This window comes from Sus scrofa, chromosome 7 (assembly GCF_054392235.1).
Source record: "Sus scrofa isolate SSC_HxYL_T2T_F1_AM1 chromosome 7, Sscrofa_HxYL_maternal_Yorkshire_Landrace_v2.0, whole genome shotgun sequence".
NCBI lineage: Eukaryota > Metazoa > Chordata > Mammalia > Artiodactyla > Suidae > Sus > Sus scrofa.
Genome location: NC_139389.1, coordinates 75839284 through 75864428, shown reverse-complemented (window position 1 = coordinate 75864428; position 25145 = coordinate 75839284). Strand labels below are relative to the sequence as shown.

Here is a 25145-nt window from a genome sequence, read left to right as displayed (position 1 = left end):
GGTTTCAGAGAAAACACAATGACAAAGCATCATTTTTCACTTGTCCAGGGCTCTAAGGCAGGGTTCTGGGGGTGAGTGAGTGTGTGGGTGTTGATGAAACAGTTCATTGAACACTGCTCTGCCATTTCATTTTCTGGTTTGGATAACTCTGCTTTCTTCTTTTCCCTTCCCTTTCTCTCTCTCTCTCTTCCTTCTCCCTCCCTCTCTCTCTCTCTTTCTTTCTTTGTTTCATCTTTTTAGGGCCACACCCAGGCTAGGGGTTGAATCCGACCTATAGCTGCCGGCATAAACCACAGTCAAAGCAACACAGGATCTGAGCTGCATCTGTGACCTATACAAAAGCTCATAGCAACGCCAGATCCCCAACCCACTGAACAAGGCCAGGGATCAAACCCGCATCCTCATGGATGCTAGTTGGGGTTTGTCCTGTTGAGCCACAATGGGAACTCCTGATTAAAAACTTTAAGGTGCTTTGGGAAGTCAGAATCAGAGGCTGAGACTCTAGGGTATGATTTCTTGAGAAATAGTATGGTAGTTCACTCTTCCTAGAGTTTTGTCCCTCCCAGTGAAATTTTGGTATCTTCTAATTGGTTTAAAAAAACAGTCAGGCCTAGTATTATTGATATTTTAAAAACTGTATGCAAGGGTGGTTAAAAATATGGGGCACGTGGGAGTTCCTGTCATGGCTCAGCGGAAACAAATCCAACTAGTATCCATAAGGATGTGAGTTTGATCCCTGGCCTTGCTCAGTGGGTTAAGGACCTGGTGTTGCCATGAGCTGTGGTGTAGGTCACAGACCTGGCTCAGATCCTGTGTTGCTGTGGCTGTGGCACAGGCCAGTAGCTGCAGCTCCAATTCAACCCCTAACCTGGGAACTTCCATATGCCAAACAGTAAAAAGGAAAAAAAAGAAAAAAAAATGTGGCACAGATTTCTCCCTCTTGTGGTCAGGTACAGAAAGGTGTTGCAGCCTAAAAGCATTCTCTAAGGCAGGTACCAAAGAGATAGACTTACCTTATGACATAATATTTTGCTTTTTGCAAATACCTTTGTTTTAAAAAATTCATTTGTCAACCCCTTATCATTTAATTTAAAAATATAAGATGCTCAAGAAATTGGGGAGAGACAGTACACTGCAGCTTTGGAAGACTTTTGAAATAGTATGTCATAAAAACAACTTATTCTTAAGGTTTTTGTCAATTTAACAAGTCTTTTTATTCCTTGCGCCTATTCCTGTATGAAGAGTTACATATTCCTAGTTAAATTGGGAGCTTTCTTGCCTTTTCCCCTCCACTTTTGTAGGTAAAATAATTTTGTTTTTGTTATTAAGTGAATTTTAAGAGTATAAAGAAATACAGGTTACTTTCCGACAGTCAGTCTTAATTTCATATTTTGATCAGCCACCTTTCATCTTTGGGGGACTGGGGCTATTAACTTGAATGTATACAACTAGGAAAAGATTTGAACATATAGAACTAGTAAAAGGAAAAGAAACCTAGTTCCTTGAGTAGAAGTTTCTTCTGAAATTAAAAATAATGTCTATTTAAAATGTTTAATGTAAAAGATTCTAAAGTTGTTACTTTATATCAGACTGGTTACAGGAGAAAGATACATTGCATAGCTAGATCATTGCTAAACTAATCAACTTTATCTTTAAAAGAAACCTTACTTTGTTATGACTTAAGCTTATGTTATTTTTAACATTTGATTAACATTTTAATGTTACATATTTAAGAGGAATTTATTAGACTTGAAATTCCAGAAGTCTCTAAAATTTTCAACATAGCCAAATATTAATGTAAATTGGGTTGAGTTAATTAGATATATTCTAGATGATCTGTGACATACTTTTCAAGAAAGTAAGGTTTAGAATTACTATATGATATCTACTTATTTAACAAACCATAGAAAGGAACATTCTCTCCTGAATTCAGCACAGCATTTTTGTGAATTTGAACATGTTCCCTCTCTCGTTATTTCACGTATCGAATGTATTGGTTATAATAGTCAAAATGATGTTTGGACGCCTGTATTAGTAAACTCAAAATGGTAGTGGCTTAAACAAGATAGAAGTTTATTTTTTTTTCAGTAAAAGAAGTCGAGGGCAGCAGTCCAGGGCTTATGCCGTAGCTCCTCATCATGTGGAGCTCAGGTTCCTACCACCCTGCCCTGCATTCCTCTATCTAGCACACTCAAAGCCATCTCCTGGTCTGAAATGACGACTGGAGCTCTAGCCATCAATGTGGAGTTGGTTACCAGTTAGAAGAAGGGGAAAGCAGAAGGGCAGAAAGGGAGTCCTTTCTAATTGAGTCAGCTCCCTTTAAGCAGCAATCTCAGGTTTTCTCCACAGCAGTTCCTCTTACACTTCATTGGTCAGGACTTAGCCACATGGCCATACCCAGCTGGGATGTGATAGGGAATGTAGTTTTAAATTCTTGGAAGGAATATGCTCAGCTTAAAACCATATTTTGTTATTAAGGATGAGAGGATGGATGTTGGGGTAGGCAACACCACATGGTTTTGTGTTCCTGTTACATGCTGGCTCTTGGGGCTATGTGGTAGAAACTCAAAACACTTCTTTCTGTTTTTGTTATGAGCTATGGTTTCTTAATTTAGAAATCTGGCTTAATTTAGAAATCCTGTTTCTTCTGTGAAGTATCATTTCTTTATTTGGCAATCTTGCCTGACTCTTGCTTTCTTCTTTCCTCTTGCCTTTCAGCTGTTTTGGAAAGAAGTAAGGTTTAGACTTCTCCATGTTAACCATGAGCGTGACACTTTCCCCCCTGAGGTCACAGGACCTGGATCCCATGGCTACTGATGCTTCACCCATGGCCATCAACTTGACACCCACAGTGGAGCAGGTTGAGGGGGAAGAGGTCATGAAGGACATGGATTCTGACCAGCAGTATGAAAAGCCACCCCCGCTGCACACAGGGGCTGACTGGAAGATTGTCCTCCACTTACCTGAGATCGAGACCTGGCTCCGGATGACCTCAGAAAGGGTCCGGGACCTAACCTATTCAGTCCAGCAGGACTCAGACAGCAAGCATGTGGATGTGCATCTCGTTCAACTAAAGGTAAGGAAAGCCTCTGAGCCCAGGTACATTGCAGACAGAAATCCAAAGGCAGCTGTGGCACCTAGAGCCTGAGTTCCAAAATTCTCAATGAAGAACACCTAGGAAGGAAGATAGAATTAGAGGTTCAAGACCATTAACCTTGCAGAGGAACATGGACAAAATTATTTCTTTCTTGGTTTTACTTTGTGGGCTGAATATCTAGAATAAAACTGACCTTAGGGGATAATGTAGAGAAGTGAGGGAAGAAAAGGAGGGATTTTTTTTTTTTTTTTTTTTGCGCATGTCATAGAAATCAGTAGTAAAGAAAGTATTGCAAAAGGTTTAATAAAGACCCTTGCAGAAAAAAAAAAAAAAAATCAGACTTAGCGGTGACTGAGAATGTGTGTGTAATTATTATCTTATGATGATGTTGATACACCTTTGTGGCAAACAGTGGATTCTGGCAAGATTGTTCTCCTTTTAGCATGAGTCCTTTCATCCAGGTACAATGCATCATGCAGATCAGAGGTGCTTTTATAACAACTCATCTAAAGTTCAGACATTTAAAAAATGTCCATGGCTTCTGGAGCTCTTATGTTGCCTTCAGGATGGATTAGCAATGGGATCCTGCTGTGTAGCACTGGGAACTCTGTCTAGTCAATTATGATGGAACACGTAATGTGAGAAAAAAGAATGTATACACGTATGTGTAACTGGGTCACCATGCTGTACAGTAGAAAAAATATATATATATATAAATAAATGATTTAAAAAAAAAAGGCCTGGGAGTTCCCGTCGTGGCACAGTGGTTCACGAATCCGACTAGGAACCATGAGGTTGTGGGTTCCAATGCCTGTCCTTGCTCAGTGGGTTAAAGATCTGGCGTTGCTGTGAGCTGTGGTGTAGGTTGCAGACGCGGCTTGGATCCGGCGTTGCTGTGGCTCTGGCGTAGGCCGGCGGCTACGGCTCCAATTCGACCCCTAGCCTGGGAACCTCCATATGCCGCAGGAGTGGCCCTAGAAAAAGACAAAAAAAAAAAAAAAAAAAGGCCTGACTGATAATAACGAAACGAAAGTGCTAGGAAAGAGTCCTATTAATAGAGATTTTGGCCTTGGAACCCCAAAATATGGTGAGTTTCGCCTTTCAGTAGCCATTCCTCTCTTCTGTTTTCCTGAGGGAAATACATGCTCAGGTCAGTGACCAGCAAAGCAAGGCAGGTTTATAACCAATCAAGGCATTGGCCCTAAACCCTGGTGTAAATTTCTAGTCAGTTAGATGAGATACTAAGGAGAATTCCTCTACCTAATCTGGTTCATACTAAATGATCTGAAACTATAGATTCCAATGAAATGTTAGGTTAGTTCTTGCCTCACAGCTTTTCCTATTCCCTCTAGCTAGAAACGCTTCCTCTAGCCTTGCCTGGCAGATTCTGGATCCTCATCAAGCAGTTAGCTGGAGGCACAGCCAAGTACTGATATCTGGAGGCACAAACCTGAGAGAGGGTTGAGCAGGGATTGGGAGTGAGGCAGGGCCTGTGCTATGTTTGGTGAAAGACAAGCACAAAAAAAAGTAGCTGCCTTTACCTAACTTGTCTACATGCCTTGTCTTAGACTCCCCTTCACAGTGCTAGCTCTGTATCTTGTCATCATAGTCTCGTCTACCTTTGTGTCATTGTATAACTTGAAAGAAGCAGTTGAGAAAAGCTTTTGGAAAACGCTCAGGGTAGGCTCACCCTCTGGTTTTATATTAAATATCCCTTTCTCAAAGAAGCTATTCCTGATAACTATTCTTAGAAAAATTCATCTCCTCCACTAGCAATGATCTAGTCCATTACTCTGCTTATTTTTGGTAATGGTTCTTATCACTAGCTTCAGTTTCCTTATTTATTGATTTGTATCAGCTCTAAGAACCTCAACTCTCCAGTATCCCTGTTCCCCAAGGCAAGGGCCAGGTATTTGGTGGGAGCTCAGTTCACATCTGTAGTTGGATAGATAAGTCCAAATCTGTGTGGTCAGTGCCTTCTCTCCCCATAGGCAGGCTGGCACCAGAAGTCACAGGAGGAAGCCTGCTGGTGAGGATTGAATTAGGACAATGGCATTGGATGGATCAGGCCTCACTGCTCTGGGACATCACTCTCCCATTAGGGAGGGTCTGAGAGGGATTCAGAAACTTCGGAGATTTTGTCTGGGAAGTCTGTGTGGAAGAGTCTATTTTTTCTGTAGGTAGCTGTGACAATCTTTCTTTTGTCTCCTTGTTTGATTCTTTCTTTGGTAAGGATTTTGGTCAATAAGCTAGAGGACCCAGAACCACTCTTTTTCTTTACGGATAACTTTGCTTATCTTCTGGTTGTTGAGCTGATCTTAAAGTTAATTTATCAGAGACTACTTTTTTTTTTTTTTTTTTTTTGCCACGCCCTCAGTGTGGAAGTTCCCAGGCCAGGGATCCAACCCACAACCAAAGCCGCTGCAGTGATAATGCCCAATCCTTTACCCACTGCACCACAGGAGAAGTCCCTATCAGAGACTGTTCTTATCAAGCTTATTTCCAAGTTCTTAGACAAGAATTTTTATTGTAAATCCCAGGATGAACCACAAACCGCTATTATAAAGTTCCCAAAATGGGGAGGGGTGATTGTTCTAGAGGGTGAATAAAAACATCTAAACTTAATACTGAAAAATGGAAAAGTGCAATATATTATACTATGTAGCTTTTTCCATTGTTTTTTAAACACATGTAATCCCCATATTTTACTTCTTAGCTTCCAGTTATTCTTTAGGAAGAAGTATGAGAAACCAGCTTAACCATTTTTAGAAACTCTCCCTCATCCTTTGGATTCAGAGGCTGTGTCATTCAGGGAAACAAGACCAAGAACCTTAAAAGAATTTGATTTTAACTGAGACTTCTAGTCTAGCTGAATGTATTTGTGTTCTAAATAGGCAAATTAGTCACCTCTGCTTCCTAATTAACAGTCTTCTTAGAAAGAATATTATTTGTATCCCTGGAGACATGATAGCAGAAAGAGGCAAGGCTTAGACTAAAACATGTGGCTGAATGACAAATAGAAGTCTTGAAATGACTGCTGGAATCAGCTGTCCCAAATAACCCACTTGAGATAAATTCGACTCTCCAGGTGAAATCTGTATCTGTATCTTTGATATGGGCCTGATTCTCAAAGTTACAGCATTGAGCAGAGACTCTGTTTACAGGATGTTCTAACTAGGCTGTACCCAGACTGAGAGGTGCCTGACATCTGGAGTTAACCAGATACCCTCTATTCACATGGGGTCTGGAGGGCTTGCTGGAAAAAGGCTTGAATCCTCTCTGCTGTTGGGGCTGTCACATCAGATGTGCCTGACAGACTGAAGGTGATAGAAGTCTTGAGAAGGTGGGGCTCTTGGAAGAGGATTCACCTTCATCATGGGGCAAGGTGCCTACCCCTGAGCAGAAGGGAAAGGTATAATGTGTTCCCGGCCCTGGAGCCCGTCCTGAGCAGCCTCTTGGACAGCGTGGGTACCTAGTGAAGGGAAGGGCTGTGGGTGTACCTTAGTGGACTCAGTTGACTCTGTGCCTGGGCTTCTCCTCTCCCCTTGTTCCACAGGTGTAGGAGGAAAGAATGTTCTGTTTCTCCACTGCTGGAGCATAACAAGCTCTGCCTGCAGGGGTGGAGGTTGTATCGAAGTGGCAGCTGTGGAGTCTAGGGTCTGCTGGCTGTGACAGTGAGCAACACCCAGAACTGATTCTCAAGTACACCTAAAACTCACCCTAGGAGTTTCAGAAATTCATAAAGGAAACTCTGAGTAGAGCTAAGGTTCTGACATCAATAGTTTGTGACTTGAAGGATCTAATCTTAATAAACCATGTGTTAAAGCCTTAAACATTCAATTTATAACATCTTTGAGTGGTGTTCAATTTCCAACATATCTTAAGTTTTATAAATGCCAGTTTAAGATTGGAGGCAAAATAATCTATTTTTTTTGGGGGGGGGGGAGTAAGTATTTTCATTTTGCTCTGTAGATGGCTATTTTTTAAGAAGTAGGTCTCAGAGCATTAGTGGTTGTGAAATCAATTTGATGAACTAAAGAGCTAAATATAATGAAGTAGAATTATGTGAAGTAGGATAATACTATTTTGTGAAACTTAGTTATAGGTATACACTTGGTCATGATGTAAAATTTATGTTTCTCTAAGTCAAGGCCAGAGCAATTTGATAGCTAGTGCTTTAGACCACTCTCAACTTTTCTCACCATCTTTGATATGTACTTTAATTTTGGAACATATTATGCGGGTAAATAGAACCTGCTGCCAATATTTGCAACATTGTTTTTGTTGTTGTGTTTATATGGAATCATGTGGCACACCCATGCCCCTCACCCCAAAGTATATACTAAATCCCAGAAAACTGGAAAATCAAGCTGATTTCTGTTGGTGTATATGAGGATGTTAATTTTTTTTATTTTCCCAAAGCCCAGATTTGTAGCTGGAATCTCTTTTTTTGGCTGATATGTCTTCCTCAGAGGTATCCTCTCAGGGAATCTGAATACTAGTCATCAAGGGTCCTGAGAATATGGTTACAGTATGATGATTAACAGTGGAAAAGTTTTTCCTATCCTTAATGTCTAGGTTGTATAAGGATATTTGAGTTATCATTGATCAATAAAAGTGGATGAAATAAAAAAAATATTTAATGTTCAGAAGGCTAATTTTAGATATGACCCAATTATATGGAAAAATCAGTCTTAATTATGGAGTAATTATCTCTCCACCCCCTACACAAATGCTCCAAGTTCTCAATAAATACTTTTTGATTGTTGAATGATTAATATATCTTCATTATGATTTTGGGAGATGATTTAAAAGTCTCTGGTCTAGTACATGTTTTATAATACATGTCAATACTTTGGGTTAAGACTTGGGAAAGGTGACATGGACAAAATAACTTTGGCAATTTCTGACACACATTATGGGAGATCTTTGGGTATGCAAGAATCTTAGCCACATGCACTTAAGATATTTAGAGCTTGGGATGGGAGCGTTAATTGTCGAGGTGCCCAGTAAGTCTACTAGATTGTAGACTTCTAGCTGGTATAATTTTGAATTAGCACTAATAAGCATGGAAAAATGAGGATTATCATAGACTTCACAGTTTGAAGGAAACCTTGAAAACAGGGTTTAGAGAAAAGTAATAAATATGAAGGGGTTTGAAAATGAGTCTAATGACAAAAGACTGAAGAAATCAGCATTTTGATTAGAGAAGTATTATTAGAATTCATTGCTTAAAAATGCTTTTAGAATAATGTCAGCGTGAACTGTCACTGAACAACAGTATCCATCAGTTTCTTATGGTCTCATTGAGTTGGATTTTTGTAGGGGCAACCCCCAGAGGTAGGATATGAGCTGATACTTCTTTGCCCAGAGCATGTTTAGTTCAATAGCATTCATCAAATGCCTGATAATGTTCCAGGAGTTTTCCTTACAGTATTTTATTTAATCCTCACCTTAATCCCCTAGTAGAGATGAAGAAATTAAGGTTTAGAAGTGTTGATCAACAGCTTGGGAGTCAAACTATGCCTTTTGAGCTTCAAGTCTAGCATTCTTTCTACTTTAGTGCAGTGTCCTCACACCCTTGTATAGGTGTGAGAAATTTTATTGGCTATAAAATATAAGATAATAGTTCTGGTTTTCTTACACTAGACAGTTAAAATGAATGTATGTGAGAGTGGGGGTTCATTTTTTTTTCTTCAATTAAGATCCAATGTATGTGTATTTCTCAAATAGGAATGTGAGATTTTGAAAGTGAGGACATAAAAGGAATCCTGAGGTCACTTTGAGTAGAGTGTTCACAGTACCTGAACTAGAAAGAGAACTTTTTTTCTTTCTTCATTATTTGCTACTACCTTGCCCACTCTCCCTACTTCAAAATTTTACGTCTCAAAAGAGGGAAACATGTGATCTAATGAAAATGAAATGGTACTCAGGTGTGAACTACTAGTATCTTAATATGGAAGTGGGAGGAGCAAGAGACAAACATCTTTAATGAAAAACGTTAAGAAATCACTTGATTTCCAGGTACAGCATGCGTAGAGACAGTGGTTCTCATCCTTGGCTCCACAGTAGAATCTCCTGAGAAGCTTTAAAAAGCCTATTTCTCAGGCCTTGTTGTAGATCAGCTACATCAGAATCTGGGTTGGGACCTAGTCATCAGTACTTCTAAAGACTCCTCAGGTGATCCAACGCTCAGCTTGAGCTGACAACCCCCAGAAGGGGACATTTTTGAGCACAGGGCTTCTGGATAGTCTTGCTTATTCCATGTGTTCTTCCTTTCCTCCCAAAATGACAGCCGGGATTTAAAATTACTTATTCAAGAGCAAAGATTCCTACATGACTCTTTTGAACTTTTTCAGTTTCTCAAGTGACCTCATAAAGAACTAAAAACAATTGGGGAGAGGGAGTAAGTCCATGCCAGACACCAGCCTCTATGCTTTATGTATACTATCTTATGTTACTCTCTTAAATTTTTTACATAACAAAAGAAAAGTTAAATCCAAATAAAGTAAATGTTTCTTACTTAATTGTTACAACAACTTTTGAACTAGAAATTATTTTACAGAGAGGTCCAGGCTCAGGGCTGCCCACCTATAGTAGTGCAGGTTATATATGACTGGCACCATTTGAGGTTGTGCAGTTTACCTGCACAGTTTTCTGAGGCTGCCTTGTATAGACCTAGAAGATAGCTTGAGCAAGGGATGCTTTGAATATGAAAGGCAGAAGGGCCTTTTCTCTTGGAGCCAAGGCATGAGGAATGATGTACATTATTGAGCTTAGTGGAGACACATTTTGAAGGACCACAAATATTTTGAATGCCTCAGAGGAATCTGAGCTTGATCCAGTGGTCCTAAAACATCTACAAACATAGGAATAACTTGGTAAAATCCTGGGTCTTAGCATAAGTTTGCAGGTATGTACATGGTAACCTGGGAAGGGAAGAGATATGAGACACTTAGGAGAATATTCAGTTCCTGACATAGAGTGGCTGGTCTTGGATGGTGGAAGTGGGAAGCAAGAAAAAGTCCATCAGACCAGGTGGCTGAGACAGACCCAGAGAGACCACGGGGGAGTCAGAGGCTATTGGTTCTCTATGGCTTCACTTGTTTTTATCAGGCTTAAACTGAACTGATATGTCAGTTGTCACTGGGTGTTAGGGCTAAGAACTATATTTGTATAAATGTGAGTAGAATAAAAAGGAGCAGAATACAGATCTCTCTTGTGTTCATTTTAGCAGCATGGCCATTAGTTAGTAAGTAGGCTACTTTTTGCTTCTATTGTTCGGTGGTACCTCAACCACAAATTTTATTAATTATTTGAATCAGGCAAATTTGCCAAATACATCATTTAATGGAAAAGAAAAATGTGAAATTAAAAAATGGAAAGTGACCTGCTCTTTTCCCCAGGAAGAGGGAATGGGTATAAGGTCCACTGGAGAACTGGTTTAGGAGGAAGGAAATGGCCTGAGTGAAATTATAAGGAAAATTTTCAATGCTTCTTACAGTTTTCCTCTTTCTGGAAACATAATTTCTATCAGAAGGTCCTATAAAGTAATTCAGACAACAGTGTTAAGAACGGCTGCAGCTCAAACTTTTGTCACTGCAAAGGGAATTAATGTTATCACACTGGCCTAAGAAATCTACTTCTGTAATTATGGGAGTCATGTCAGTGAGAAGATGGGGAGAGAGTCCTTCAAATAACACCACCTAGAGACTACCTCCCTTATGCCTATGTCTATGTCTCCATCCTGGAAATAACAAGAATGAAATGTTGTTTTAAAAAATATTTTAACTGCAGTGTTTACCTTTCTTGGCTGCCAGCTGCCCTCTCAGATAAAGTCCAATTGCCTGGGAATGGCCTGCCAATTCCTTCATAGTCGGGACCCAGCTGGCCTGTTGTTCTTTCTGACATTTCCTTTCCTGCACCTCTAAAAAGCCAAGCCCTTTCAGAAATTCATGCCTTGAAACATGGTTTCTCTCTCCCTGGAAAATCTCCTGACTCCTTACCCCTAACTTCTATTTCTGGGAATACTGCTGCATATAACCCAGATTGCAGCTAAAATATCACCCACCTGGTAAAACTATTTTGAAGGCCAATCTGGTCAGTCCTTCTGGAGAATCTCCCCATATTTTCATATGGTGCCTCCTGTGGCATGATGGTACACACAGCATCCAGTGTGAGTTATTACTACTCTAGGTGTTATGGATAATCCTGTGTTTTTTTTTTTTTTTTCTACTTCATAGCTATGTATCTCTGATGATACATTTGTATGACTACAAAGTCAGGACAGAAGAAAAACAATTAGCATACAACACTTTTCCTTTGATTATTTTGTGTATCAAATACAAAAGGATACACTTAGACCTGTGAATAATGAATAAGTTTTCCATAGGGAAAGTTAGTTCATACTTATGATAGAAATCTGAAGGCATGCGTATTTCCATTTCACTTGCTCTTCGACAGGACATCTTGAACACCTTACACTTTATGGTATGACTTGGGGGAAGCCTCACCTCAAAACTCTGCATTTTCAAAAACAGTACACTAATGAACGCTTAGGGGTACTGGTAATGAAATGACGTCATTAAAGAAGATGTCATTTAAGATGCTCTAAGGAGACATTCAAAGACAATGAGGTGTTTTAGTTTATTTGAGTTGTTCTGTACTATATTTTGTAGACAAATGTAGGATTTGTATGACTGGGTACACAGATACCTCATTTTTGTGATACAACTATTTATTAAACACCCACCTGGACTTGATGATTTGCCGGATTCTGTTTAAATGTGTTAACTCTACTAGTTCTCTCTGGGGTGTATATCAATTAGATATTGGTCTTCTATGATGAATAATGTGCTAGGTAAATCAAAATGAATCTAAATTCTACATGGATTAACATGATAGCTGATGTTATTTTGTGCGTGTATGATTACATGCTTTCTTTTTCATTTGTCTCTTCTGCTACTTTTGATCTTTATGTACCTCTTCATAATTAGTTGTAAACCTGTCTATATTTTTAAAATATTTCTTTTTAAACTTTTATTAATTTAAATTGTAGATATATAAAAATACGTTAGAAAAAGTGAATTTTCTTCTCAGAGCTGGAGTGCATCTGTTTTGTTGTTGTTTGTTTTAGGTTTTAAAAATCGTTGGGCTTAGCTTTTCCTACAGATTTATAAGCAGGCATATTTTTTGTTTACCACAGGCTCATAAATAAGAATAAACATTTCATAACTGTTTAATGTGGTTATCTTCAAATTCAAGGCATCCTCTAAAATGCAAGTCCATAAATTTGTTACAACTTCCCAGAAGAAATTTATTGAAGCTTAAAGCTCAAGCCTTTGTAAAGACGCTGCATTTGTTTATTAGAATTTTATGGTCCCTGCTTTTATTTTAAAAAGCAAATGTGGTACATTTTACTTCTCATCCAACTTAGTTTCTTTTGTTTTATTTTGATTTTTTATTGATTTTTAAAAAATGATTTATTAGCCAAAGATAGTAAAAAAATATTTTATTCTAAATTGCAGCTATTTAAGAAGATGGGTATGTTTTCCTTATATTATGACCCCAGCTAGATATTGTGGCACAAATTCTAGACTCATAACTTCTCATTCACAACTGACTTAGAAGCAGTCATCCAAGGCCTAGCACATATCCCCTCTCTCAGCTGTAAAGCCTTCTTGGATGCTCTCAGACCTTGCTGCTCTCTTGATCCATAATTTAGTACCAGTATTTGCTATCTTGCATTCTTATTTGTTTTTCCATATGTTGTTTTCTTACTTCCTCAGGTAAATTTAAAAGCTTTTAAGGGAAAGTTCTCCCACTTTTTTTTTTTTTTTTTGTATAAAACTGCAGACATTTCTGGCTAGCTGATTGACAGAATCCTCACATTATCATTTTTAACTGTCCCTTCTGCTGAGTGACGTTAGCATGCCGGGGAATACATAACTTCTCAAGGATATTTCAGTGAAATAGTAAAAGGTATTCATAAGCACTTTAAAATTGGTACAATTGTTCACAGAAGTTTGGGGATTAGGCTTTGGCCAAAATAAGCAGAATTTTGTTGGAATTAACTCAGAGCAAAATTTGACATTTTTCTTAATAAGAAGAAGGTGATGAGTAACCTTAATTAAATTCATTAAAAGACAAACGACTCCAGTTAATATAACCCAAAGTTTGGGCCAAATTAAATCTGTGAGTTCAATGCAAGTCTTTTGCCAGTTCAGGTGTTCTAAATCTCTGGTATAACACATATGCACATTTGAAAGGGAGTGGAATTTTGAACCACCTCCATCTTTGACTACTTGACAGTGGCATATTCATTTACACCCATTCTCGTCCAGGTTGAGAGCTGGTATGGAAATGTGCTCACTCGTGACATTCTCTCTAACAGTTCCTACAGTGGGAGGCTTTTCAAAGGTGAAAACAGGTATAGTGACATATTTAAATCCATCATAAATTTACCCACTCACAGTGCTTTTTCTGTAATAAGGAGCACAAAGGGGGAAGAACTGAAAATGAAATGTACTGACATGATGATTAATGATGCGCAGGACCAAAGGTCCTCTGGAAAGGGAGGAAAACATCTATAAATCAGGTGAAGCTGAGTGGTTTTTGTTTGTAGTTGAATAACAACAGTACCTCAGTGGCAGCTTCTCTTTGTTCTCAGCTGCCTGGAGTAGGACCAAAATCCAGTGTCCAAGTTTTGTCACTAACCTTATGATGTGGCACCACCTTTTTCTGGATCTCGTCTTCCTCATTTGTAAAATGAGAGAATGACCGGGCTGCTTCTAATCCTAACATTTTGTGAACATAACCAGGTATACCCTAAACAAACTGTAATTTCTGCCAGGTTTGTGGCTTTGGTCCCCACTTTCCTCTTCTGCATCTGGGTAAAGACCCTTCCTTCTTTTTAAAGTTCCTCAAGTCGTTTCCTTGCTAGTCATGATACTAACCAGCTACCTAGAATTTATGCTTTGCTTTTCTCCAAGTTATTATATCAGTTAATTCTTACAATAATACTTGGACCTCTGGTGAGGGAACTGAGGCACAGAGAGGTTAACTGACTTGCCTAAGGTCACACAGCTAGAAAGGGGCAAAGCTAGGAATAAAAGCTAGGTCTTTCTAGTTCTAAAACGTGTGTTAACCTTTTTTTAGATTAATAATTTCTTTGAGAATGTGGTAAAAACTATAAAATCTTCTCAAGGCTTTGCACAAACACCCGATAATATTTTGCATACTATTTCAAGAGACCCTTTGAAAGCCATTCACAGAGATTCCAAGTTAAATCTTGGAGTATATTATATCATACTGTTTTTTCAGTTCACCTTTTCCTCATTTCAAAATGAGAAGACTCAGAGAGAGAGAGAGATTGAAAATGCATACTTGATTCCACAGTCTTACGGTTAGTAGAAAAGAGTCCTCTGAATTCTCATTTGCATTAAGTTTCTTCACATATAGTTACATCAAGAGCTTTGAGGAAGCCGCCCAGGCCCAGGTAGATGGTAGGATTGCAGGAGAGATCTTCACCTTGAAAAATTAACTTCCCCATCTGTTCCTTAATGCCTGAATTTCCTGTGACCTCCTTGAAGGCTTCCTTTCCATAATTACAGATAAATCTTTATGAATATATATCATTGGGAAAATTAGTGCATGGGCTTACCTTCATCTCAAGAAGATATACCAGAGGCTTTCTTAAAACTGTTTTTTTTTGGGGGGGTCTTTTTTTTAGAGCCCATCCGGTGGCATATGGAGGTTCCCAGGCTAGGGGTTGAGTTGGAGCTGTAGCTGCCATCCTACGCCAGAGCCATAGCAATGTGGGATTTGAGCCATTGTCTGCGACGGACACCACAGCTCACAGCAACGCCAGATCCTTAACTCACTGAGCGAGGCCAGAGATCGAAGCTGTGTCTTTATAGATACTAGTCAGATTCGTTTCCATTGAACCATGACAGGAACTCCATGACATCAACTGTTTTTTGATGGAGGAGAAGGCTCTGGACCCATAAATGGTAGATAGAAGAGAAAAGCTTCCAAAAGAGGGTCTGTTGATACACTGCATTTTTAACCTCAAGTCATATGGCTTAAGGATGCTAATCAAAGTCAAGCAGAAGAGACTAGATTCTAAGCATACAGGTCATAACTACTAAAACAGTTGAAGGTATTTTTTTTTCATTTTTAACATTTTATTGGACTATAGTTGATTTACAATGTTGTGATAATGTCTGCTGCTGTAGAAACAGAGTGATAGAGTGATTCAGTTATACACATTCTTTTTCAGAGTCTTTTCCCATGTAGATTATCACAGAATATTGAGGGAGAGTTCCCTCTGCTATACAGCAGGTCCCCATTGGCCAGTCATTCCATGTGCCACAGTGTGCATTGAAGATATTCTTAAAACTGGATTGAAGCTGTCTTCTGGAGTTTATAGGGCATATTGGAATGTCTCAGTCTTTTTTTTTTTTTTTTTTTTATTTGGATGATGGCTCCTTTAGTTCAAGAAGCCTCAGCAATTTCAGAAGAACACTGGGAGTAACAAAGCTTGATACCTCACTAGTATCAACCAGCTTATAATGTTGGAATGGGAGTTCTTCACATAGGTGACCGTCAGGTGTCATCCCTGCCCTCATGCCTCCCCACTTCCTGCTGACCCAAAGCTGGCCAGAGGGGAGGCAAAATGGGAAGCCCCCAGGATTTGGAGATGGCGGGCCTGGTTCTTATCCTGTCTCTGTTACTCTCTAGAAGTTAGACACCAAACAATTCAATAATTTCTACAAGCTTCAATTTCCTTGGCTGTAAATATTTATTTCTAACAGCTAAAAATCAAGATCTTTCTCAAGGTTTTAGAAATCTCTCAGGTGCTACACAAATGTTACTAGTTCTGATTGTAACGTCCCACCCAGTGCAAACACTGCTTGCTGCTTTTGTGACTACGGCAAGGTGAGCTGGCTAGTGTGCGCATGTGTATATGTATAAGATTTGCAGTAACTGTATATACTGCCAACCCTAATAAACTCTTCAATTAATTGCTTTTTGCCATTACAACACAATAAAATATAGCTTTAATTAACAAGGCCTACAAGGGGCAGGACATGTTTCACTTGACATTCTTAGTTAACAGAATGAAATAACAAATTTGACTTTATATCATGATAAAATTTGCACTGTGTATCAGTACACTTTCTCCTCAAATTTCAAGTGTATAGAACTGAACATATCTAAATCTTTCTCGGAATTAAGGATACTGAAGCTTTTGAGGTAGTCATTTAGAACATCATTTTCACAAAATAGAATAATGTAGATTTAGATGTAGTAAGAGATGTATGCTGACTATTTTTTCCATCCTTCAATATCCTTTTGGGGTTTAGTTTTTTCCTCCTAAAAAGTGAAATAATGGGAAGATCCAATTAATTGAGGACTTGAGTTAATTACACTTTTACTGTTAAGAATGCTACAATTTGGACCAATTTGGTCTTTGAGAAGGCTTTTCAAAATCTTAAATGTAGAAAAAAAAGCCCTCTACATGAATATGTTTATTATAGCTTATTTGTAATAACAAAATATTAAGAAAAACACAAATGGGGAAAGTGATTTCATTATTTTATCTACCTAAGGCCGTGGTAGTGGAAAAATTAATTAATTGACTTGGGGGGAAATGTTGCTTTAGATTGCAAATAGATTGGAATTTTGAGGTAACTGGGAACAGATATCCCTCCTGTTTCATGAAGGTCTAAAAGCCAAATTAGCCTTTAGCTAGTTTGCATGATTCCCTAAGACTAAATTTTATGTTAGGTGACATTTCAGAAAATAAGGTATTTTGTTGCTTCAGTACATTTTGATATAATCAAAACTTGTAAGTAGAAAACATGAGCTTCCTAATCACTATAAATCCATTCTAAAGGTTGAATAATTTATCATCCTTTCAAAAATCTGGCCCTGCTTTCAATGCTCCAGCTTCTGTTTTCTGCTCCCATCCATTTATTACTCTTTCTTTCTGCTCTATTCTGCAGAGTTAGCACAAAGGATATAGCTTTCTTGGCATAAAGCTATTTATTTGCTAATATGTGAACCAGTATCTAGGAAACTTTCCAAATTAACACAGTCATGCCCAGGTATCCAAACCATGCAGATAAAACATGGCCTGGAATCTCACTCTGAAGGAAGAGCTGTTCCTTAGATAAACCTGTTCTGGACCAATTTATTCCTGTATCTTCTGGTTGTCTCCTAATCATATGTTGGTTGATTTGCTGTTGTTGTTGATTTTTAAACAAAACATTTTATATTTTTTTCTGGTTATAAAATAACACATAGTCATAAAAGAACTATCAGTGTCTGCTGTGCTGTCTGAATCAGTGGCCACTAGCCAAATATGGATATCTAAACTTAATTAAAATTAAACTTTAAAATATTCATTTTCTTAGCTAAATTTTAGGTGTAGTTAATGGCAACTATGTTTGACAGCACAGAATAACATTTCCATAATTGCAGAAGTGCTATTGGACAGTGCTGATTGATGTGTAACCTGATGTTTGCCTATTTCTTCTAGATTTTCCATTTTTTTGGGATATAGTTACTTATAATAGTCTCTTAGGATCCTTTGTATTTCTGTGGTGTTAGCTGTAACTTCTCCTTTTTCATTTCTAATTTTATTGGTTTGAGCCTGCTCCCTTTCTTTCTTGATGAGTTTGGTTAAGGGTTTATGAATTTTGTTGATCTTTCAAAAGAACCAGCTTTCACTTTCATTGATCTTTTCTATTGTTTTCTTCGTCTTTATTTCATTTATTTCTGCTCTGATCTTTATGATTTCTTTCCTTCTACTCACTTAGGGTTTTGTTTGTTCTACTTTCTCTAGTTGTTGTAGGTATAAAGTTAGGTTGTTTATTTGAGATTTTCCTTGTTTCCTGAGGTAAAATTGTATTGCTATAAACTTCCCTCTTAGAACTGCTTTTGCTGCATTCCACAGATGTTGGATCATTGTGTTTTTGTTGTTATTTGTGTCTAAGTGGTTTTTATTTCCTCTGATTTCTTCAGTGATCCATTGTTTGTTTAGTTACATATTGATTTGCCTACCCATGTTTGTGGTTTTTTTTTTTTTTTTTTTTCTTGTACCTGATTTCTAATCTCATAGCATTGTGGTTAGAAAAAATATTTGTTATGATTTCAATTTTATTAAATTTTCCAAAGCTTGATTTGTGGCCTAAGATGTTATCTCTCCTAGAGAATGTTCCATATGTACCTGAGAAGAATGTGTATTCTACTGCTTTTGGATGCAATGTTCTGTAAATATAAATTAAGTCTATCTGGTCTAATGTGTCATTTAAGGCCTCTGTTTCCTTATTGATTTTCTGTTTGGATGATCTGTTCATTGCTGTGTCATTTTAAGGTCCCATGCTATTATTGTGTTACTGTCGATTTCTCCTTTTATGGCTGTTAGCATTTGTGTTATATTTTGAGGTGCTCCTATGTTGGGTACATGTATATTTATAGTTGTTGTATTTTCTTCCTGAATTGATCCCTTGATCACTATATGTCCTTCTTTGTCTCTTATAAAAGTCTTTATTTTCAAGTCCATTTTGTGTGCGTATTGCTACTACAGCTTTCTTTTGATTCCCATTTGCTTAGAATACCTTTTTCCATCCCCTCACTTTCAGTCTGTATGGGTTCCTGGATCTGAGGTGAGTCTCTCATAGACAGCATATATATGGGTCTTGTTTTTGTATCCATTCAGCCAGTCTCTGTCTTTTGGTTGGAGCAGTTTATCCATTTACATTTAAGGTAGTTATTGATATGTGCGTTCTTATTGCCGTTTTGTCAGTTATTTTGTATTTGTTTTTGAGGGTCTTTTTTCTTCCTTTCCTCTTTTGTTTTCCTCTTGTGTGATTTGATGACTATCTTTTGTGTTGTGTTTGGACTTTTTTTTCTTATTTGTGTGTGTATCTATTTTAAATGTTTGGTTTGCAATTACCATGAGGTTTTGATATAGCAGTCTCTCTCTATATATACAAGATTGTTTTAAGTTGCTGACTTCTTAATTTCAAATGCACTTCCAATGTCCTGCCTTTTTACTTTCTTCTTCTCATGATTATTGCTTTTAATATCACATTTGCGTGTGGATGATTTCTTACTTTACCCTGTGTTTGCCTTTATCAGTGAGCTTTCTCATTCACAATTTTCTTGTTTCTAGTTGTGGTCTTTTTTTTTTTTTTTTTTTCTGCTTTGAGCATTATAAAGCTGATTTCATGGTACTGAATTCTCTTAGCTTTTGATTATCTATAAAGCTCTTTATTTCTTTGTTGAATCTAAACAAAAGCCTTGTTGGGTAGAATATTCTTGTTTGTAGGTTTTTCCCTTTCCTTTCTTTAAATATATTGTGCCACTCCCTTCTGGCCTGCAGAATTTCTGTTGAAAAATCAGCTTATAACATTATGGGAATTCCCTTGTGTGCTATTTTTTGCTTTTCCCGTGTTGATTTTAATATTTTCTCCTATTTAATTTTTGTCAATTTGATTAATATGTGCCTTGGTGTGTTCCTACTTGAGTTTATCCTGCATGGGAATCTTTCATTTCCCATGTTAGGGAACTTTTCAGCTATTATCTCTTTAACTATTTTCTCAGGCCCTTTCTCTCTTCTCCTTTTGGGACCCCAAAATGTGAATGTTGGTGTATTTAATGTTGTCCTAGATTTCTCTTAGACTGGCTTCATTTTTTGTATTTACTTTATTCTTTTACATAGCAGTGATTTCTACAAGTATCTTCCAGCTCACTTTTTTGTTCTTCTGCCTCATTTATTCCACTATTGATTCCTTCTAGTATATTTTTCTTTCAGTTATTATATTGTTCATTTCTGTTTGTTTTTTAAAATATTCTAGCTCTTTGTTAAACATTTCTTGTATCTTCTTAGTCTATGCCTCCATTTGTTTTTTTTTTGTTTGTTTGTTTGTTTTGTTTTGTTTGGCCATGCTTGTGGAATGCATAAGTTCCTGGGTGAGGGATTGAACCCATGCCATAGTAATGACCTGAGCCACAGCATTGACAATGCTAGATTATTAACCCTCTGAGCCACCAGGGAACTCTCATGTGCCCCCATTTTTTTTTCTAAGATCTTGAACTATCTTTACTATTTTTACTCTGATTTCTTTTCTTTTTCTTTTTCTCCTTTTTAGGGCTGCACCTGTGACATATGGAAGTTCCCAGGCTAGGGATCGAATTGGAGCTGTAGCTGCCAGACTACACCAAAGCCATAGCAATGCTGGATCCAAGCCCCATCTGTGACTTACACTGCAGCTCACAACAGCTGATCAGGGCCAGGGATCAAACCCACATCCTCATAGATACTAGTCAGGTTATTATCCTGCTGAGCCAAAAAAGGGAATTCCTGCTCATTCTTTTTCAGGTAGATTGCCTATTCTCACTTCACTTATTTGTTCTTCTGGGATTTTATCTTGTTCTTTTGTCAGGAATATGTTTCTCTGCTGTCTCATTTTGTCTAACTTTTTTCTGGTTATGGATCCTCTGCAGGATAGTAGTTATTCTTGTGCTGGTATCTTCCCTCTGGTGGGAGATTTTGGTCCAGGGGCTTGTCCATGCTTATTGGTGGGAGGATCTGGGTGCCTGGCTACTGGTGGGTGAAGCTGGTTCTTGTTCCTTTGGTGTTCAGGATCATGCCAAGAGGTATGTTTAGAGGTGGATATGGGCTCAGGATGACTTTAGGCAGCCTCTCTGCTGATGGATAGGGCTGTGTTCCCATCCTGTTGTTTGTTTGGTATGAGGCATCCCAGCATTGGAACCTGCAGACTGTTGGATGGGGCCAAGGTTCAGTGCCAAAATAGCAATCTCTGGGAGAGCTCACACCAATGAATATTCTCTGGGGCTTCTACCACCAGTGTTCTTGCCCACCCAGTAAGCCACAGCTGAGCCCCACCCTCCCAGGAGACCCTCCAAGACCCATAGGTAGGACTGGCCTAGGCTTCAGTAGACTCATTGCTTTGCCATGGGTCCCAGTGCACGTGAAACCTTAGGTATGCCCTCCAGAAGTGGAGTCTCTGTTTCCCTCTATCATGTGGTGCTCTTGCACTAAAGCCCCACTGGCCTCCAATGCCAAATGCTTTAGGGGCTCCTCCTCCCAATGCCAAACACTCAGGCTGGGGAACCTGACATGGGGTTCAGAACTCTTAACTCCTGTGTCAGAACCTCTCTGATGTAGTTTTTTTCCCAGTTTGTGGCTCACCCACCTGATGGGTATGGGATTTGTTTATATTGGGAAAGCCCCCTCCTACCATCTCACTGTGGCTTCCTCTTTGTCTTTGGTTGTAGACTATCTTTTCTAATGGGTTATGGTCTTTTGTGTTGAGGTTGGTCAGCATTTAGTTGTGATTTTGGTGTTTCTGTGAAAGGAGATGAGCTCAAGACCTTCTACTCTGCCATCTTTTCAAGCCTATCTCCTTAAGCCAGAAGTTTATTCTTGAAGCAAATGTTTGTATAGGCTGACTGAGCCTTTTAAAAGTCAAACAGCCAAATGCAAATTATTAGCTATTTGAAATTCCTATAGTGATTATAGAATTTTTCAAACTGACTCTTTAAGCCAAATGACAAATCAAATCTGTTTCTCATGAATGGCATCCAAATTAGGCAACATGCCTTAGAAATGAAATTTCTTAAGAGTTTGGTGAAGCTCTCAGTCTCTGTCTTTAGCTCATTTCTGAAACATGGAATTAATACTTTAATTTACCTTATGACTTTACATAAGAAACTGTAATCCTTACAGTTCAAGTTATGCATAAGGTTTTCATCAGCCTGCCAAACTAATAAAATGGATAAGGTCTCACCACTGTTTGAATATGCCTTCAAAGTCCTTTTCCTGAGTGTTAATGCCGAGTTGCCTTCTTTGGGATCTCTTTTCTCATTGGTGTTTTTTTGAATGTCCATTGGCTGCTAGCAAAAAAATTTTTTAGAGAAGTTAGGGTTGATGACCTTCCTTCAGTTTTCATCTGGTGTCTTCTAAGATATATAAGAGATCTTAAATTTGAGAATGGCAGACACCCTCCAGTGAGTCATGTGCTGGGTTCCAGCTCAGTGAGAATGCTTGTCTTTTTGCAGGAACCAAAGACTCACAAGGTTTATGGTCAGAGCATAGCTTTTCATGTGGACAGCTCTAATTCCTATATCACAGGGCTTTCTGTTCATGGCAATACTTACTCTTGTACTTGCTGACATAAAGCAGTAGAAAATGTGACACAATGCAAGGACCAGTGGTTTGCTGGAGCAGACCAATAGGGAGATAAATTATAGTGAAAACTTGATTTTTATATGAGATAAAATGATACAGATAATTTTTAGATGTTTAAGAAGTTTTTTTCTTTTAATTTCACATTTCTTTTTTTGCTATATAGTTAAAAAAACATAATTATAAATTTGGAATACAGATTATTTTCTCCAGCATAAATCCTTTCTTAAGCTAAATGTTTTTATTTCTTTTATTCATTTTATATTTGGTTTGTGTGATTTCCTTGAGTATACAGCAATTAGATGGTGTGTTTTTCTTGAATACACATCAGGTGAATGATGAGAATTATTCACTGGAAGAGTGTGAATATGAGAATTATCCATTGGAAGAGTGTCTTAGTGTATTTGCCAAGTTGTCATCAGACATGATTTACTCTATGTCTTCCTTGAAAATTGCTTCTCTCCTTTTTATTTGCTCCACAATTTTCCTTTGTGATATTCATAGTAGAGGAAAAAACAATGTTCCTTTTTTCTCCTTTAGAGAAACTCTGGTCTATTTTCATCAATGCTGTCCTATTTTTAAATCACATAATGTCTGTAACCTGCCCCAAACCTACTTTGGAAGTACATGAAGTATAAATTCCAAACAAATGATTGAGTTTACTGTCCACATGCCTATATTAAATGAGCCGGTTGGAGAAGGTGGTTGGTCAAAACAGGACATTCTGGAGTGGCCACTTTGATGAGAGGAAGGGAAAGAGGAAGAGATTTTGTTGTTAACTTTATCTCATCATTCTTAAGGGCTGAAGTTTTGGGGTTTTTTTGGGGAGAGGTTAAATTTTTTTTTTTAGTAGTGGAGGAACATGTGTAAGAAAGGGCAGAAATACATGCATTTCAAAACATAAAAAGGGGTAAGTATTAACATTTTCAAGATGTGAGAAATGCGTGAGGCTATTTGATCATAAAAAGCAGGTACAATAATAATTCCAAGACCAATAGAATTCATGGAAATTGGTCTAGATATTATCATAATATTTTATATGAAAAGCAGCATTTACCATGGTTTCATTTTAGCGCTTTCTCTCTCTCTCTCTATATATATATATATTTATAAAAAAACATAATTATAATTATAAATTATATATATTTGGTTTTTTATAAAAAACATAATTATAAATTATATATATTTGGTTTTTTTATAAAAAACATAATTATAAATTATATATATTTGGTCTTTTTTGTCCTTTTAGGGCCATACCCGCAGCATATGGAGGTTCCCAGGCCCGGGGTCTAATCGGAGCTGTTGCTGCCAGCCTACGTCAGAGCCACAGCAATGCCAGATCCGAGCCTCATCTGCAACCTACACCACAGCTTATGGCAACACCAGATCCTTAACCCACTGAACGAGGCCAGGGATCGAACCCACAACCTCATGGTTCTTAGTTGGATTCGTTTCTGCTGTGCCACGATGGGAACTCCCACCACCATGGTTTCATTTTACTGCTGAGCAGTCTTTTAATGACATACAGTGCCACAGTATTTAATTGAGCAAACCTTTCAAAAGGAGGAAAAATAGGCATTCCCTCTGTGGCTCAGTGGGTTAATGATCCGGCTTGACTCTGGCGTTGCTGGTTTGATCCCCAGCCCAGTACAGTGAGTTAAGGATCCAGCATTGCTGCTTCTGTGGTATAGGGCGCAGATGCAGCTCAGATTTGGCTCAGGTTCAATCCCTGGCCTGAGAACTTGCAACAGCAGATGAGGACAAAAAAGAAATAAAAATAAGTAGAAATATTATCTTTATAGAAACATAGTTAGAACAAAAAGCAGAGTTCCCTGGTGGCCTAGTGGTTAAGGATCTGGCATTGTCATTCCTGTGGCTTAGGTCATTGCTGCAGCTTGGGTTTGGAACATACCTGGCCCAGAAACTTCTGCCTGCTGCATGTGTGGCCAAAAAATAGAGCAAAAAGCAAAGACCAAAATTCTTTTTACAAAAACCAAACCTCAAAATACAGAGTAAAAAGCTATAATACTATGTAAAAAAATCACCAAATACAATTATTTTCAGAAGTAAACATTCAATGAGTTCTCTGGGGGCTCAGCTGATTAAGAATCCAACATTGTCACTGCTGTGGCTTGGGTTGCTGTTGTGGTTTGATTCCTGGCCCTGAACTTCCACATGTTGCAGGTGCAGCCAAAAAAAAAAAAAAAAAAAAAAGGCTAGCTAATAGCAAGCCTTTATCAAATAAATCATGCTCTCAAATTGAAACAAATAATTTTGATAGATATGAAATCTAAATCAACCAAGATAATATTATGGTTTAGTGATGGTTTGTCGAACGGTTGGGTCAAAATAACTATTTCAAAATAGATACCTTGAATTGTCATGTATCTGTGGGTGGCAGGGCTAGTCATCACCAGAGTCAGAAAACGGTATCATGTCCATGGACTTCAAATATAACTCTTAATGGACTTGCTTCTTCTTTAGTGCTAATAATTATATTCATTTTAGTCAAAGAAAGATATTGTCTTACTCAAGAGGAGAGAATAATACATATTAGGATAAATAATTTAATATGAAAAAAAAATCAATGATCTTCAAGCTGTGATATCCAAACTACTTTGGAAACTCCAAAAATTTTAATAGATTATACATTTATACATGGTATGGTTTCAGAGACTGACCCCCTACCCCCCTGTTTTTTTTTATTGCTTTCTGTCTGAAATTCTATCAAGCCCATGAGGTAACTTACTCATATTGGTCAGGGAGCTCTGAGAAACAACTGTATTTGTCATTGGATAAGTAGAAAAATGGAAAAAATAAGAATTT

The 25145-nt window shown here is 38.0% G+C and overlaps 1 protein-coding gene across 10 annotated transcripts in view; it reads left to right on the top strand.

Moving 5' to 3' along the window:
* AKAP6 (A-kinase anchoring protein 6) overlaps nt 1–25145 on the top strand; it is a 458273-nt gene that overhangs the window by 91424 nt on the left and 341704 nt on the right. For 8 of the 10 annotated variants that reach the window (XM_021099869.2, XM_021099861.2, XM_021099871.2 and 5 more), the window contains one exon: nt 2719–3076. The exons of the other annotated variants lie outside the window; for them this stretch is intronic. In XM_021099869.2, the coding sequence (XP_020955528.1) occupies nt 2753–3076 (324 nt within the window). In that variant the 5' untranslated portion in view covers nt 2719–2752. The remainder of the gene's footprint in view (nt 1–2718; nt 3077–25145) is intronic. 10 annotated transcript variants of the gene reach the window in all.